Source organism: Catharus ustulatus, chromosome 4 (genome assembly GCF_009819885.2).
Source record: "Catharus ustulatus isolate bCatUst1 chromosome 4, bCatUst1.pri.v2, whole genome shotgun sequence".
In the NCBI taxonomy this organism is placed as follows: Eukaryota; Metazoa; Chordata; class Aves; order Passeriformes; family Turdidae; genus Catharus; species Catharus ustulatus.
The window spans coordinates 28,798,410-28,817,005 of NC_046224.1; the positions used below are offsets into that span (position 1 = coordinate 28,798,410).

At 34.4% G+C, this 18,596-nt stretch overlaps 2 protein-coding genes across 7 annotated transcripts in view; one reads left to right on the forward strand and one right to left on the reverse strand.

Moving 5' to 3' along the window:
* The first annotated feature begins 592 nt into the window (after window positions 1–592).
* PMCH (pro-melanin concentrating hormone) lies at window positions 593–4,329 on the forward strand. Its single transcript, XM_033058759.2, has 3 exons — window positions 593–3,312; window positions 3,795–3,996; window positions 4,238–4,329. Exons 1-3 carry the CDS (start codon window positions 3,067–3,069, stop codon window positions 4,285–4,287), a joined length of 498 nt encoding a protein of 165 aa, XP_032914650.1. The 5' UTR covers window positions 593–3,066; the 3' UTR covers window positions 4,288–4,329.
* Window positions 4,330–4,613: 284 nt separating this feature from the next.
* Window positions 4,614–18,596, reverse strand: part of LOC116995786 (PARP1 binding protein) — a 38,997-nt gene continuing 25,014 nt past the window's right edge. For 5 of the 6 annotated variants that reach the window (XM_033058749.2, XM_033058748.2, XM_033058751.2 and 2 more), the window contains 4 exons: window positions 15,587–15,765; window positions 14,284–14,365; window positions 5,600–5,744; window positions 4,614–4,952 (listed from right to left, as the gene is read on the reverse strand). In XM_033058749.2, coding sequence (XP_032914640.1) covers window positions 4,618–4,952; window positions 5,600–5,744; window positions 14,284–14,365; window positions 15,587–15,765 — 741 coding nt within the window. In that variant the 3' untranslated portion in view covers window positions 4,614–4,617. The remainder of the gene's footprint in view (window positions 4,953–5,599; window positions 5,745–14,283; window positions 14,366–15,586; window positions 15,766–18,596) is intronic. The other variant, XM_033058750.2, reaches the window with a different exon arrangement.

Here is an 18,596-nt window from a genome sequence, read left to right on the forward strand (position 1 = left end):
CTGACGCATTTACAGAAAATGACTTTCAGGTTCTCCAAATATTTAGAGCTGTGCTCCTGCACAAGTCCAGAGCTGTCCTGTTTTATGCAGCATTGTACCTATTTCATGCTAAATCAATTTACTGATTCCAGGTGACTACCACTTGCAGGAGGAACAACAAAACATGTTAGGCAAGAGTCTCTTATCTGCCCTGTGAACTGCTGATCGCTTTCCATTATTAGCACAGAGGATCTCCACTTTAACACCTGCTTGTTGAGTTTAGTGGGAGGGGTTTGGAACTAAAACACTGAGGTGCTTAGACCAATACACAAGAAGGGATTAGTAGCTCTACAATTCAGACTGAAATACAGCTATTTATATAAAATGTACATGATCCAAAATAAAACAAACAAGCCAAATCACCTTTTAAAACCAGAAGTAGTAAGCCACCGGGCAAATTAACATTGAACAACTATTTTTGTGCAATTTTAAGATTCACTAAAATTATTTATTAAGGTTGCCTAAACAGTTTATCTTGCATCATGAAATTTTTCAATTCTGATAATAGAAATAATTGACTTTACACAATACACACCTGCTTTATTTATTCTTCAGTCAATACTGGGAATTAGATTTGAGCACTTGTACATAGCAGTTACAGTAGCTATAAGACCAAATGAAACTATTATAATTGTTCTGTAACCCATTCCTAGAAAAATTAAAAATGAATGTAAGAGAAATTCCAGGCATGTTATCACCTAAACTTGATTTAGTTACATAAACCACAAGATTTCAGATGTTAAGAGTTCATATTTTGTTGTAACTAGATGCAAAGTAGAATCAAGAAGAATTTCCAAAATAGTTATTATTGTTCTAAAAGCACTATTGGATTAACATATACAATTTAAGAATTCTTTTTAAAACCCCAAATAATAGTAAAAAGATAGAAGTTGATTTATTAAAACATTTTACATGTTCACTAAAATTGAAAGTTGCAGGACGAAGAAATAAAAGTGCAGTTATTAGAGTGCTAGAATTCCCAAAGGCATTATGAAGACCTGTGCACAAGATACATATTGTGAATCTGCAGGTGTGTGTTTTCTGCCTGTTCAGAGCAGTTGATAAGTAACTGAATTTACAGACTTATGCTCTGGATTTCTAGGCTGCCTAATTAGAAGTTTCTTCTCATTATAACCAGAATCACCTTGGATCTTCTACAAACATTAAAAATTTAACAACTACTTGTTAAGCAGTAGAAGATCCTGGAACAAATACCTTCATACTCTTTCACAGAAAGCAGTTTGTTTCTTACAACTAGAGAGATGCTGTAGATGGACTTTCTGAATGATCCAGCACAGTTGTACTCATTGTAGCTGTGCTTTGTATTAATGACAGAAATTTGAAAGTCAGCCTTGTGTGAGATGCTGCACACCTGTGGGTACCAGAGCATCAGAGGAGCAGACGCTACTGTCATCTACCCAGTTACAGGGTTGATGGCTTGTTCTCCAACTCTTAATTAATATAACAACATATAAACAAGAACAGCTTGCTGCCAACACAGCTCCAAGCACTCCTGCTCTGCCAAAGCTGAGCTAAATGAAAAGTACCTGCAACAGAGCATACACTGCTTTTGCTTTATTAATTGAAGAAAACTATACAAATACTTAATGTGAGGGAAAAAAATATAAATTAGCAAACAGATTGGATAACAAGTATTAAATCATACACAACAAACTCTCAAACTTGTCTCCTCTGTAGTCAGGCAATTAAAGTCAAAGGAAATAAAACACTTAATTGCCCAAATGCAAGTACAGGCTCTACAGCAAGGAAATGAAAACAATGAGAAGCAACATTTTTGTTTGTGAGAGATGCTTTGCGCAGAAAGGATTAAATGCACTTTCCTCATCAGGAGATGAGAGGGTACAGCAAAAATATTTCTTAGTCAAAATCTGCTTAGTCTGGCATGACATATCTTCCTATGAAATATCATACCAAGAAGTCACTTTGGCAAGGCAGGTGCTTTTCCAGGATGTTTAGCAGGTAACAGTGGCAAATTTCCTAGTGCTTTGCCTTGAATAGCAGCATGTTTGGTTCCCTGAACTAAGCTAAAGGACGAAACATGAAGTACTAGCTAAGAGGCACACAGCCACTGAATGTGTGGTTTCTATCACTAACATTAAGAGATTAGTTAAATTTCAGCTGGCCCTGTCTGCTTTCCAGATATAGCAGAAAACCTCAAGCCAAACAAATACAGCCAACAAAAAAACAAACAACAAACAAACAAAAAAAACCCCAAAACCCCAGTCCCACACAAAAACGAAACAACAGTATACAGAAACATCTATGTTTTCTTCCACAGGGTAGTTGATACATTTCAAAGACATTTTAAATTAAAAATTGCAGTTTACTTCTCTTTCTACATTCTTAGCAAGCATATTTGACTATATTATATTTGTAGCAGAGAAAGGTCTGCTTTCAGTAAGAAAATAAAAACAGTTAATTAGGTGCTAATAACTATTTCTAGCCATTAACTCTGTATAATGCAACCTGACATAATAGACATCAAAATACAAAATTATTCCAGCTTCAACATGGTAACACTGTTGCTTACCATTAAGTAAGTTATCATCAAATTTCAAGAATTTCAGCTCTTTAGTAAATTCAGTTTTGATCAAAAGCTATGATGCATCACACTTTAACAGCCCTGCTTACTTATGTAGATTAGCTCCTCTTCTTAAATTACTTTAACCAGAGGTAAGGCTTTATGAACAACACAAATGGACATCACTTTTTCTGTGAATTTTGTTTTACTGATTCACCAAACAGAACTAATCTGTTCTAAAAACACACAAAGAAACAAATTAGGCATGACAAAGAAATGTTTTAATTCTAAACAGGTGGGATTAGAAGGATTATAGAAAAGGTCACTCCTTAATATGAGTCATTTTAAAAGAATGAACTCATCAGCCATTGAAGTAGCTTCCATTCAACCTGTAAAATATATAAAGTGTGCCATTCCAGAAATGGAAAACAATTTACCACTGGAAAAGCTTTCTTAGAATTTGAGAAGCGCTGAACCTCTAAAAAATGTGCATATCACCATATATCCTAATTCTCTCTCTTCTCTCTCTTTTTTCACAAGGTTTTCTACTCTCAAAATCTCTGCAAGAGGTAGAAGATGAAGATATGTTGCTAGCTACATTAAATCTAGGAAAAAATCTACAAAATGGAGATAAAACTATGAACAGGGGAGCTGTACCTTTGCTGAAGCACTACAAGACTGAAGACAGCAATTTTTTCAATGATAAGAATGCTGGAAACATGAAGTTTTCGGTGAGTTCAGTTTTAAATTTTCACATAATTGCAAAACCGAAATTCATTGATTTCCCTTTAGAAAACAAATACATGAATTGAAAGCAATAAACAGGTACATATACAAAAATACCAGTTTAACATAACATAGTCAAGAAAAGAAAAATTCAACTCCTATCTAATGCCAAGATTCTAAATGTGTAACTTGGAGAGTTGAATTAAATCTGATTTTCACAGATAGTAGCCAAAACTTGGAGGATGGGGGAAGAGGGGGGGAAACCTGTATTTATATTTGATGCATGTACCTACATGCAGCAACAGGTTTTTAACTTTGCCAAACACAAGACTCATCATTTAATTATGGCAATCAAACCATTTTGGCCAAAGACGCAATGCAGGTCATTACTTTTAAGGTATGATTTCAAAACTGCACTGTAGAAGTACAAAATGTGAACACAACTGACTTTAAATAAAGATAAGCCTCTTGTCTTCTCTCAAAACAGGACAGAGATTCCAGACGTGACTTCTTCAATCATGTTATGCCAATCAACTTAGATAGAAAGCAACTATCTAATCCTGCACTGAAGGGTGCCATGGTTTTTCCAGCTGACACTGAAATTCAAAATACTGAGTCAATACAGGAAAGAGAGACCACAGATGAAGAAAATTCAGCTAAATTCCCTATAGGAAGAAGGGATTTTGACAGTAAATATATTTTATTTTTACATGAAAAATTATTTCATTCTGATAAAGTACACTGCAGCGTCAATATAGCAATCTGGTAAAGGCTCATTTAGAGACTACATGACTGTTATGATTTGATGCATGGGGGAGGGAGTATTTGTTAAATTAGTATTTCCAGAAGTCAGAAGAACTCTGGTTCTTTGATGATTTAAAGTTTCAGGCTCTTTTTTTTTTTTTTTTTTTCTTCTTCTTCCTCTTTCAGTCCTCAGGTGTATGCTGGGAAGAGTCTATCGACCTTGTTGGCAACTGTGAAAACTACTCATCTCCACCACGTTCTTTGAAGATTGAACATTTTATGCTGAATTTAACGCAATTTTAAGTTACTGAATTAGTGTAGTTGTACATACACTTCCAAAAATAATTTTCCATTGCATTGTAGATACATAATTCATTACTGAAAATAACAGTGTAATTAACAACGTATTGTTCTTAAAAAATAAAACATTTCAGCATAATCAGAGTTGTAAGTCAATGTCTAATACAGTATTTATTTACATATGAAAGGAAGTAATTAATTAATTTCACCCATTTTCTTGCAAAATTTTACAACTGTCAACATACCATGTATGGGAAAACAAAAACTTAGACTTGAAAATATCGAGTTAATTTTGCCTGACCAGCAATCAACTTATTCTTATGTGCAGTTTTGGTCTGTTTTCTTTTTCCACCAATTTTGCTGTCCGATTCCTTCTCAGAGCTGTTTGAAGTCTTAAGTCTTTTAGTATTTTTTTGCAAAGATGGTTCACTTTCCTTGTCACAGATTATTTTGTCGTTCTTCAAATCCATCTGTTCATTCTCGGAGTTGTTCTTCTTTGGCTGACAACTCAGCTTTTCCATTTCTGCATAACTTCTAGTCTGGTGAACACTTTCAGAAATAGTTCCAAGCCCTGGTACATCAAGACATGAATTTGTACCTTCTGTCATGTAAGAATATCAAAAACATATGTGAGGAAATAAAAAGTTACCTGGGAATATACATCCTTTTTCTATAAGGACTGCCATTTCATTTTAAAATCAAAACTAATGTATTACCTATAAAACAAAGCTATGCTAGTCATTGCTATTACATTTGCTATGCGTTCGTAAGTGCATTGCCAGTTTAAAATTACATTGCTCAAAAACATGCAATAACTAACTTAGGAAGTGGATTTATAACTTTAAGATATTGAAAGAGAGGGTTAAAGAGCACAGAAATTTTATATATTATATAGTTTGAACTGCAGTAAAACAAATTTTCCCCCCTTCAATGGCAAAAATATAAATTTCACTTGCTTTACTTTTGTAGTATAAGAACAAATATGTCATATATGCAACATAGATCACTTTTTTTACCTCAAGGTAGCACCAACACATTTTTCAAGCATTTATATTTTCAAAGCATTGGTATTACACTTTTATTGCAAAAAGATTTAACTGACATATGAGACATTGAGAACAATGAACATTTTTGTTCTTTTTCTTGAAAACATTTGAGTTCTACTAAAACTGTTAGTACAAAGGCTTTTTGGATAGCATTTAAAGTATTACCCATCACATTTACTTACTCAATCCTGTCACAGCTTACCTGCGCACTTTCCAGTTTTTAAATGCTGCTTTGGTAAAACAGGACGTTTGCAGGTTGGAATTCCATGGGAATGTTGACCACTCATTTCACTTAAATCATTTTTATACGTACAGGCAAACTGGGATTTAATTGAAGATTGTTTCATCTGCAAATACCAATCTGCTATTAGCTTTTATTATTTACAAAACTGAAAGACAACACCTGCAAGACTTGTATAATAATAAGCTTTCCCATTCTTTTAACATAAAATTTCAGAAAAATAGATATGGTCACATTAAAAAAGAAAATTAGATATTAATTTAGAAAGCATAAGGGCTTTCAAGAATAATAATTTATTCTATTAGAGGTACTAAAATAATTCAAAAATCTCTTTCTCAGCTCTTTCAGAAAGGTACACATTAACTCTCAGAGCTTCAAATTAAGGTTTTCTGTCTTAAGATAGCCCAGTCTTCTGATAGACTCCACCGTTTTGAGTAGGTGCCATAGCTACTACAGTCAGTTTCAAACTTCTGCAGCTCATCATTTATACTGATATATCTAAGTGAGAAATATCAAGCACTATTTCAGATTTCCCATTTATTCACAAAACAAAGCCATTTTATCATTGAATGCTAAGGGTCTAACTCCACATTTGCCAAAACACACCCATTTAGTTTGAGTCACAGGTAAAATTTCCTCAGTTTATTCTTAAGTTATAATTTCACATTAGCTGAGAATTTCAGGTCAAGTTTGTACTTTTTTATAAATGCCATAGGCTCTGCAAGACAAATTCTGCCCTCACTTCCATTTGAAAGTGCACTGGATTATACAAATTATATTCAAAGACTTAGCACAGAACAGATACCTACAATACATCCAGATTTTAGGTAATAATTATACCACAACAGCACTGACAAATTTAAATCAATTTGAGCTGAACAGGCGTTACAGTAAAAACATCAGAGAAAATAACAAATAATAAACACTGTTACAAAATATTAGTACCTAAATATATAGCAGGAGTGATTTGTTGAATAAGAGGTTTACAGTCACTTTTCTGATGAAAAGGATCGCATTATCAAGTCTACTTTTCTTCTTAGCACAAGCAAGATTAAACCTTACAGTTCAGATTTGATCCTTAGAGATATCATTTTCTTCTAACTCAAATTCTCAGATTTATTCTCAGAGAATAATTTCCCCAGAAACCTCCTTTCACAGAGGACTTCATCCACAAAATTCAGCCACAATTGATGCCACTTTGATCAGATCCTGCTTTCATACATATAGGGTAACAGACTTAAGCTTATCACTGAGATGCAACCCAGATATCTCTTCATGGTTCTGCTGTTGGCCAAGTGAATACATGAGTATTTGGAAAAAAATACTTCACATACAGAAACAGTCATTCCTTCTGGTTTAATACTCCCGGACATACATGGTTTTACTTTTAATCCTCAGTATTCCCTTCAAGAGTCAAAAAGACCAAGCTGTTGTGTTTCACTCTCAAACTGCAATTTACTTGGTGCCAGATAACAGACTGGGAAAGAAAAGGAGAATTAACAGGGCAAACTAGCAAGCCTGACTCTCAACAACTCAAATCTCTTTAATGTTAATCTACTTTGTACTTTAAAATATTTACCATGAAATAAGACTATGTATATAGACATTTATAATGTTTGTGTGCTTCAGGATTATGCCTCAGCTCACTGACTAAGTAGAATTACAGAATATGGTGCGTAGGAAAGGACCATTGAGTCCAAATCCTGGCCCTGATAGGACATTCTAAGAATCACACCATGTGCCAGAGAGCATTGTCCAAACAGTTCTTGACTTCTGTCAGGTTTGGTGGTGTGACCACTGCCCTGGGGAAATCCATTCCAGTGCTCAATCAACATTAAGGTTGTTTTTTTCCTAATACCCAACCCAGCCCCCTTGTGTCCTACTGCTGGTCACTTGAAAGAAGAGATCAGAGTCTGCACCTTCTGTTCCCCTTGTGAGGAAACTGTTGGCTCTATGTCATTATACCCTTCTCAAAATAGATATAGAGCATCTGCCTAGTTTAAATTTAGTGAACATATTGTACCGTTACAATATTAAGAAGATAAGGAGTTTGTATTTCATTTAAGCTTCAGGTTAATGTAATGTTAATGAAAAATATTTTCCAATATTTGAAATGTTTCTGAAAAAATTCATCTTAATCCTTTACAAATTCCTCAATTCCTAATAATTGTTCAATAAGTGACATGCATCAAAAAGTATGCAATTAACTTGAACAGCTGTCTATTGCATTCATATTGCAAGAGGCAAATAAGCTACAATTTTGCAAAGTTGATGAATCTAAACTACAGCATGAAGAACATAAAATTAGAGCAAGAAAGTCTAATAATTACCATTCTATAACCAACAGTAAATGAAGCTTTTTTTATAAACAACAGTGTTTTTTTTATCACTCCTGAGATTTCATTAATTCAGTTCGTAGGGAAAGAATATGTGGAGTCAAAGAAGTCAAGCTCAAATACTGAAAAACTCACAACAAACTGCTCTGTGTTTCAACTCCACTGAAGCTTGAAATATGCCTATTGCATCACTTACCACTCAAGCATTTGCAAACAGTATACAAAGTTCTACCAAATCCAATTGTGGATGCTAGAACCAATCTAGAAGACAACTTATTGAAGCAGTCAACCTTTCCAACTAGGCTAAGAATGTATAGTCACTAGTATAAAGAACTGCATTACAGTTCGGTACAGAACTGTATTACATTGGGTGAAGTAGCAGTAAACAAATTTTAACAGCCTGAAAGCAGCACAAAGGAATGTAAGTCTAGCACTGAATTAGAAAGTATCATGTTTTTAAGAAGAAAGATCAACCTAAAATTTACTTGAAGTACACAATGAAGCTTGTCAACAGCTTGAAAAAGCTCTTAGAAACAAAGCCCTTTGGAGTGCTTTTACAATAAATTGCTTTAAACTCACTGCTTTAAGAGCACCACTCCAATGACCCACAGTTCAGGGAGAGAAAAAATGTTGGGAGATCAGTTTGCTAAATTAGTAGCTGCACACAAATGGCATCCAATGAACTCAGCCTTACTATTCCTTCTCTTCACAAGCAAGTCGGATATTGCTACTATCCCCATACAAAGAAAGAAATTCTGCTGCATTTCAGTAAAAAAAAAAGGCTCACTGTTACTACTCTTCAGCTGGGAGAAAGTAGGATAGAATTTACAACTGCTTCAGTACAAGTAGGTCAACTAGATGTCCTAATAACCAGATAAAGCAGTACATTCTCCCACCTTGACGTCTGTATCTAGAGAAATGTTTCAGTTGTTCAAAATGTCGATATAAAACATTCACTTTTATGTGAAATATTAATGGTGCATGCTCTATTTCTAAAAGTTAGATTATAATCTGTTCCAGATCTCCTTCCAGCATCTGCATACAGATAGTACTGCCAATATTTAGTCACTAAGAATGTTGAGATTTGGTTTTTATACACTGGAATGGCATAATAGAATTTGAAAACCTACATCAGTAACAACAAACACATGTTTTTATTTTCTAGCCAAACAACTAGAGTACAATTTGGAAGAGAAAAAGAAAATTTATTTTCTCCATCCTTACCCTTGTCCTTTGAGAAAAAAAAAATATTCAAGGTAAGTTGAAAGAGGAAGTTGAAAAAGGGAAAGGAGTGCAAAGGGAAGAGTAACAAAACAATAAATTGTATCTTCGTTAAACCAAGGCATGTTATTAAAAAAATATCCTGGATAGCTCAGGTAGTAGCAAGATTTTATTGTACTGAACCTATCAATATTTAATTTTTTTTTATTTAGCATGATATTGTACCAGCACTTTGCTATCCCAAAATAACCTGCTACTGTTTCAAGAACATAAACCTCAAATCACCTCATTATTGGCTTTCAAACAAAACTCACAGCTATGGATACTAAACAAAGTAGTTTAGGGGTCTTGTAGAAATAAAAATGGTATTTTCTACAACAATGTGGTTTATCAACTGACACCAAGTCTTTCCTCAGACTTTGTGCTGAACATATAACCTTTTCAATCTCTTCACTTCCCTCCTCTACTAAACTATTTTGATATTCTCTGTAATTATATTCCAATTAGGAAATACATATTTCTTGCAACAATAGATGAGACTACTACCTGAAGAAGATTGTTTTCTCTATTACTAGGACCCTTCTGTTCACAATTATAGTGGGCATACAAGAAATCTCCTGATAACTTCCTGTTGATAGTTTTCCAAGTCACAGTTTATTTGTACTGGAATCACAAATAGGCAAAACAATTCTCTCAAGTAACAGCATTTAGAGAACAAAGCAGTGAAAAATAACAGCAGTGCATGAAGCTAGATACTAAGCCATTTTATAGAGACATGAAAAACTCACATGAGAAAGGTTTTGTGGAGCTTTTTTCTTGGAAGGATTTCTGTACACAGTAAAATTACAATGAACTTCAAGCATGCCAAAATTTGTTAGAGTCCTCAAGCCACAAATTCTTCTTAAAACTAGAACTGCAGCTATGTTCCCAACTGGAGGGAAATAGTGCCTCATATAGGAAAGGTTGTCTCCGGTTACATTAAGAAAAAAACACACCAAACTACTGAAAGTCCTTGCAGCTGTTTCAGGGTAAGTCTGCTAACAATGCAGCAGGATTTTAAAACAATATATCAAAAGGCCAAAACAATCTTAACTTTACAACAAAAGATCTGTTACTCATATTATCTCGTATATTTCATGCTTACAGCCTAATAATTTTGGTTCTTCCTTTCTTAACTCCTAAAGTTCTCCATTTCACTCAATCCCATTAGCTCAGAAACAGTATTTCACCTACAACTTGCAAGTCTTATAAATATTTTGCAGTGCAGAACAAAGATGAAAATCCTATTATGCAACATTTTTGTTGTCCTACCTTGCTCCTCAGCCCAAACAACGCATTATTGTTCTTGTAACAGCCTGTTCACTCCCCTCTCACACAACCAAGCAGGGCTTTAATAACCCACTGTAATCAACAAAATAACTAGTCAACACCAGGGTGTCTACCCATTTCACACAAATAGGAATATGATTCAAAAAAAGTAAACATAAGGCTGGATGAAGCGTTTTCAGATAAAATAACTCTCCTGTGCAATTAAGCTTCTTACATATTTCTATAAAGCAGAAAAGAGCGATAAGGACAGTTGACAAGAGACATAGTTCAATACATGCTCCACAAAACTTTCTGAAATAAAGACTCCATCTACAAGATACCATTTACCAGAAAACACTTCACTTAAACAAATAGACAAACTTGAAACTAAATTGTCTCCCAAAGGAAAACCAAGTTTCATATACTTATTCTTACCTACTTCTGCTAGAAGAAATGAAACAACGCAACATGCTTGTTCCCCAGACTTCTTTTTCACCAAGCAATAAGAGCAACAGCTTTGCTTTCAGACAAATGCCATTATAGTTAGGTGATCTTTCTGTGTTTCTTCCAGTATTTAATGAGGATTGAAAGGCAAAAAAATACATCTCTGTTGTTCACTTTTCCCAGGAATTTGTTTTGGCACAATGGAAATATCCACAAGATTTATTTTATTTCTTAACACCAATTCCAGTTCATAGTTATCTGTTTATTTTATCCACTGTCCTTATTTTTAGATACTAAAACACATATTGATGACGTGCCCTCCGTCTAAATATTATCAATCTGCATTCCTCAACATAATTCCACAGAAGTTGAGAAATCAGTTCCTCTTGAGGAAAGAGAAGGTACAACATTTTTTTATCTGTTACTTTTTAAAAATTTTATTTTTAATTTAGAACTTTCTCTTTTTTCTTTCTAAATTTTCCTAGATTTCTTCATTTAAATATAGGGACTCAGCATACAACAAACTAATCACCACTACTGTTCTTTTTTCTTCTCTTCCCAAATATCATAGAAAAGGTAACTTTTATGGGACATCCCTAATTTATACTATAGACTAATCCCCTATCAGAGGCAGTATGGTGAAAAGGCCCCTTAGGGCAATCTTTTGGAACTAAAACTACCATCACACATATGGCAAAATAAACTTATCTGAAGGATCATAGATATTGAGAAGAAACATCACATTGCCATTTCCTTATTCAAAAAACATACCTGCTATCTCTTCTGAATCAATTGCTAACATGAGTGCACTATGCATAACAAAACTTGTCACTGATTTTTACAAGCAACCTGTAAACATTTCAAGATGGTTGCATGGAATAATGAAAACTGACATTCAGTGTGAGAAGGTGGTAAATATTACTACAGCACTCAAGATCTGTAGCAATGGACAAGGAATTCTTTGTTCTATGTGCTGTACAGTAAGGATGGAACAAAATTTATTTCTACCAAGAGATATTACAGTCCTAGACAAGAAATACGTGGATTCACAGAGAAAGGAACTGAAATTAGTCACTGTAATGGGCATTTATCTCAACAAAAAGCACTACTAAGATTTGGGGAGACTAGATTTAAAGGTACTGAAAAAGGTTAGAAAGGAGTATAATGAGTTCTGCAGATATTTATAGGAGATCCCTTCAGCCACAAGAAACTGTAAAAGTTAGGATTTATCTGAAAATTAACAAATAAACAACAAAGACTGATACTGCAGGCTGATTATAAGCAAGGATAGAGCAAAGCAGCAAATCAAATAATCAATGGACTCAGACAGGCTAAAACAAGCAGTTTATATGTACTACAACTTAAAGGAACAGACTGAGATGCAAACAGTAGGATGGCATCTAGTACCTAATCACTCTGATAAGTTTTTTGAGCAGCAGTCTCAGTGAAGGAATGTAGATGAAAGTTGCAGCTATCAAGTCCAAGAAAAACACAGCAGCACATCAAAAAGTAAAATGAACACCTAAAAAATTACTTGAGTAGACAGGGAAAAATATTCCCGAAGTGTCATGGAGTGAAAATATATCATGCATAATAGCTTCTTCAGTGTTATATAAATATACCAAGAAAGACAGACCTACCACCTCAGGATCAAGAGGTGGGTATCCACAGGATAGCATAGAGTTAACAGAAGGTAACAGTTTTGACAAAAGGAACACTTAGGTCACTCTAGATCTGTGAATTGTTGATAGGTGAAATTCTGCTTGTAAATGTATGCAGCCTCAAAGAAGATACAGAAAGAGAAGAGAAAGATACGGACTTAAGTGTTTTCATTTTAAAAAAATAATATGGAAGAAGAGAAAGGTAGTAGAAAGGTAGAGAGGAAAAAAACAAAAATAAAATGAAAAATCAACATTTTAAGAAAGATGTAGGATTTTATGTGAGAGGGCAGAAATCAAAATATGAATGGTAGAGAACGGCATCTTAATTATAGAAGCCATTAGTTGTTCAGCAACAACCATTTTAGCTGACTCATTTTTTGGTTTTTTTGGTCAAAAACATGTCAAACCAGCAACTGCCTCAAATGTGACAGGTAATTACTTTTAGATAATAATTTTTGCACTTTGATACTGAACACATCTGTTCGTGCATCCAATTACAAAAACTTCATTAAGATGAGAATGATGTATTTCAACATTTTATGCAGACATCATGACACATTTTTGCTATTTGAGGCGTAAAGCTGCAATTTAAACATGTTGGTTACACAGAAAACAAAGAAGAACCTTTATCAATTTCTCATAATTTGCCTGTGAGTTTTAAACTAAATTTCACCCTAATCAATGCATGTATCCAAAATGCTCATCATTGACCCAATCCACAAAAAAGGACTCAGAATGAAGTTGGAGTATATTTAAAATGTATGTTGAAAATAATGACAGTGCTTTTTCTTTTGATATCCTTCTACTTCTTAGATAGACATGCATTACATGTTCAAGTTTATCTAACATTATCTAAAGATACTTTCCATTGTGCTGCTCTAGAACCAGTTCTGATGGCATAGAACACCTCTTCCTTACACACTAATTAGATTTGTGCTTTTACCTATTGTCAGGACTAAGTCTGTTAAAAATATTATGCCACCACTCTCATTTAGCTTTCTGTTGAAGTACTGCAGAAGACAAGCTCTGCCTACCTCCATAGTCCCAACATTAAAGTTCACCAGTTTTAAGGAAAAATACTATGTAAAATGCAATGCACTGAAAGACAGCAATTTTCAGAAACATTGTCCTTTTAAACAGAGGTCCTCACAATACCAGTGTGCTCTCAAGAAGTTCTATTTCATCGACAAAAAAAGCAAACATTAGCATCTTTATTTTATTGTTCACAAAACAATGTTATAGAAATGTCAGATTGGTACAAATAAAAAGCATCAGATGAAAAAAGCTATAAAAGTCATTATTGCACTTTTTCAATGTGTATTTTATCAGAGCTAAAATCAGGTGCCTGTATTCAGTTTTATCTATTTTCAGATAGCTTGATTTATACGGTCCTGAAATACACAGATAGATAAATGAAAAGAGGTTAATTTAGAACACCTTCACTAACAAATCTTCATTAGGAAGTTCTTTTAGGTTTAAAGCCTCTCTTCTGGAGTTTTAGATATTTCTGTTCATATTACAATACTGCTCTAAGTTGGGTCAATTCCCACAGGTTAATCACATTTCTTTAGCTATGGGATGAAAAATCTCAAATACCTGGCTGAAATGCAACACTTTTATTTTATCACTATTATAACAATGCCTCTGTAGCTGCATAGCAATTCCTATAGTGTACCTTAATTACTTTTCCATCCATAGATTTCAGAATACGTTGTCTAAGAGGTTTTGGAGAAGACCCACTGGATCGTGCTGGAGAGCTATATTGAGAAGAGATAAATATTTACAGCATGTAAAAACAACTCATTAATAAAAACTGTTGCCACACCAAGTTCCTCAGAAACAGAAAGGCTCTCCAAGCTTAACCTTATTTTCTACCTTCTTAAGGAACCACATGTACTGCAACAACTGAAAAGAGCATAAAGAAACCAACCTAGAGTTCAAACTTCTGGTACTCATTTTGCAGTGTGTTTCCAATATTGTAGCTCCAAAGACACAGTATTACTATTATTTGTAATGCAAGTGATCATCTTTTAAGACACCATTCTGCTTACAGCCCCCTGAATAGCATCTGGTTGATGTTCAATATATTTTTCCACATATTTGCAGAATTCTCAACAGAAATATTCACACAAAACATTTCCACTCTTACATCTCATTATGTAAGTAGTTACGTACATCAATGAAAAAATTTGATGCCTAGAATGAAAAGAAATTCATGATGCATATCAAGGGTAATTTTTTGGTCTTGAAAAAAGAACTAACCTATGCATATGTATGTCATTACTTCTCCGTTTAAGGTCATGGCAGAACAATGTGCATATGAAACCACAGGTTTTTCAACAATAATTTAGTCTTCATTTATTTAGCTCATTTTATACAATTTTTTCATTAAAAAAAAATCAGTTTATTTAGCTGGTTATTTCATTTATTTCTAGTTGTCTGTAGTGCAACATTTCAGCCAGCCTTGCAATGGTTCTCATTTTTATTGCCAAAATATATAGCTTCAAAATAGCTTCATCATGTTACTGTCTACGCTATTGTTCTGGTTCATGAATCCTCTTTGTAACCAATAATGTCAATATTCTCAGCATCCTGTTTTTTCAACAACTGATGATTCCTCAGGACCAGTGACTAAATAAATCACTGCTTCTTCAGTGCATGGATAGGTGAGTTTCCTTGTTGGTGGGCACAGAAACGGGCTTTCAAGTGTCTTCCATAGTTAGCACATTCCTGAGCTGCACAATCTCAAAAAATCCATGTTACAAAAGTATTTTGAAAATACAGAAAATACAAATGAAGACTTAGAAAAGTCTTGAAAACTCAAAACTGTTCTAAATTTGCTTTCCCTTTACACCTAATCTCACAGCAGACTGTGGGTTGATTATTTGCTTTGTGTAAGCAACATCATGTTAGACTCTCATATCCTTAAAAAAAGCCCTAATAAAGTAACACGACAAAAGCAACTTCCTAATACTTACCTGAAGAGTGTCAAAACAGAGGTGATGCCACACAAATTTAAGCTTTCATTGTCACACAACAGATCTGCTTTGTTCTGGGTAGGAGGATTGACAGCTTCTTCATCCAGAAGAACTAGCAAGACCTTTACAGTATCTCTGCCACAATAAGCTGTGCCATGATTTATAGAGTGCAATTTTGGCTGAAAGGAAATAAAAAAGGATCATGAGACAGCCAAGTTCAACAAGCCAGACCAATACCTCACCTCCAAAATCAATCCACATCAGCACAAGGTGTGAGAACCCCCCTCCTTCCCTTTTGCACTATTTATGGGGAGTTTCTCCATAGCAGTTTTTCTCATCCCAAGTAGTTAGTAGAGTTTAGATCACCGAGAGCAACATGTATACACTGCTGAGCAAGTCGCACAAAAATATACAAGACTATCCTGCAACTGTGTTGCAGAAATGAACATTCTATTTTCTGATATACAAACATGCTCTGGTGAAGTCCAACCACTCTAACAATCTGCTAAAGCAGTTGGTTACGAGTGAGACTTCCATCAAGACTTGAATATAGAGGTACTTGGCACAATTTCCTGTTGTTTGGGTGAATTCCTCATGATTTTCCCCAAGAATAAATAATTCCTCAAAGAAAAAAACTAATCCGCATCTGGAAGTGCTCAATGCAACAGTTAGCAGTACAGATGGAGAAATCCATAGCCACTGTGGGACTTAAAAAAACTGAAAGTTTGCTATATTTTTCTTTAAAGGTACCAAGAATTCCACAGAGAAATTTAGGGCTTAATACACAGTGGTAGTTTTTTAAAATACTCAGAAACACTGAATACTCTGACTTTATTCTTAAGGGCAAGACAAGCAATGAACTGCATTTATCTAATCAGTTAACTGCTTTTAAACACAGTCTTGCTTTTAAACACAGTCTTCTATTTTTCTCTCTATTTGATTACATAAATTAATGTATGTAGCTTTCAAGAAACCATAGCAACACATGTCAGTCAGCTACTATAAGTTATAATCAATAGCTAGAAATAGCAATTACAGAAATGGTTGTTACTTGGCTTTACAGAATTGGTCTATTTTCAGTACCATTTAATTTCCTCAAATTTTATTCTGAACCTCTTCAGTCATTACATCACCATAACAGATTTTTATTGAATGTCATGTGTGGCATTGTGAATTTGTCTTAAAGAAAAAAGTACAAATTTGGCATCATCTTGACTGATGATAAACAAAGAAAAAAATCTTCAGAAATAACTTTCAGAAATCTCAACTACTACAAAACCAGAGACTCATTCTGTGTACTAACCATGGACAAAAGTCCAAGGCAAAATAAGAATTCTAGGTAAGATGACAAAAAGATCTCAGCAATACAAAACTAAAAATCTTGTTTATAAATAAGCTTTATCATGAATCAAATTATTTTTTAAAACAAAACAGTTGCCCAGTTTTTCAAGGCTAGTGACCATTAGCTACTCCACACTATTCTGGTTAGTTCCAGCCAGATTCCATTTACAGTAGTAATTTTCTTAGGAAGAAATAAATCATAATTCCTATTAATCACTCGTGCAGGCTTCAACACAAAATGATGCTTCCTGTTGCATAAAGTAATAACTTTTCCTGGTACTCTAGACTCTTATAAACCAGATATTTGCAGAAAAACTGAGCAATGATGGAAGAAAATTGCCATTGCCAGGAAAAAAGCAACTTTTTTTCTGACCAAGTTACACTTTTCAGGTACATTTTATGAGAAAGCAGCCTTATCAGGAGCTAGTGGAGTCATAATTTTCACCTCTATACTCAAGATCACATTTTAAATTTGCACTCAAAGAAATTATTCAATCTCTTGCATAGGAAAAAACACCTAACATCCTCTCAAAACAAAACTGAATATAGAAATTTTTTTCTGCAAAAATTATAGCAAAGGAGGTTTCCTTATTAAGTGAAATCAAAAGAAAACCCAAGTTCTATTTAAGAATCAGAACAGAGCATGAATCTTTGTTGTCCTGAGATCTTAATAGAACAATACAGATGCTTTAATTTCTAATAGAGCTTGAATTAATGTGGAAGTCTTATTGGGTTTTCCAATTTTGCCTTCTTTTCTCATTACAAAAGACAACCTATCCCTCCATATGTTTAGTAAAATGTTCCTCCACACCAAGTTCTATTAAAATATGCCATTTGATATCACTATCTTAACATTTGTTTAAGCTCCCTTTTCCACCCCTCAGCTCTCTGAATCATATGCTTAAGGATAATTGTTAAAATACTCACAGTCTTCACAGACTTCACTTACATCAACAAAAAGAATTCCCACACCAAAATAAACATAACACTGACAAAGGTAAACTATTTACACATATTCTGCCCCTTGTCCCTCCACAATTGCAAAAGAAAAAATTAAGTTTCCTCACACTTAGTCCATTCTCTACCAATGTTCAGTTCACATTTTGGCCATTATCTCTCAACTACTGTCCTTATCTCTAATTCCTCAGGTCCCAAAAAGGACTGTGTTGGTTGACCCCGTTTAGCTGCCAGGTGCTCACCAAGCTGCTCTATCCCTCCTCCTAAACAGAACAGGAAGTGAAAAAATCTTGAAAAAAGCTCATGGGAGTGAGATGAGGACAGGTTGCTCACTTACAAGTCATAGGCAAAACAGACCTTATGAAATTAGTGCAATTTATTGCCATTTATTCAAAATGGGACCCCTTCTTTCTTCCCAGACTCCACTTAACTTTTCCACCTCCTTCCCTCAAACGTCACAAGAGAATGGAGAATGAGGATTGCAGCCAGTTTCAAACACTTTGCCACTTCTGCTTCTTCCTTACACTCTTCCTCTTCTGTGTGGGATACCTCCCATAGGATACAGCCCTTCATTAACTCTTCCACTGCAAGTCCTCCCCACATCATCAGGACACAACCATGTTTGCTATCTTCTGCCTCAACAAGGATATTGGTAAACATTTCTACAGAGTCATTAGACTATGAACTTCTGGAGAACAGTAGGAAACAATCA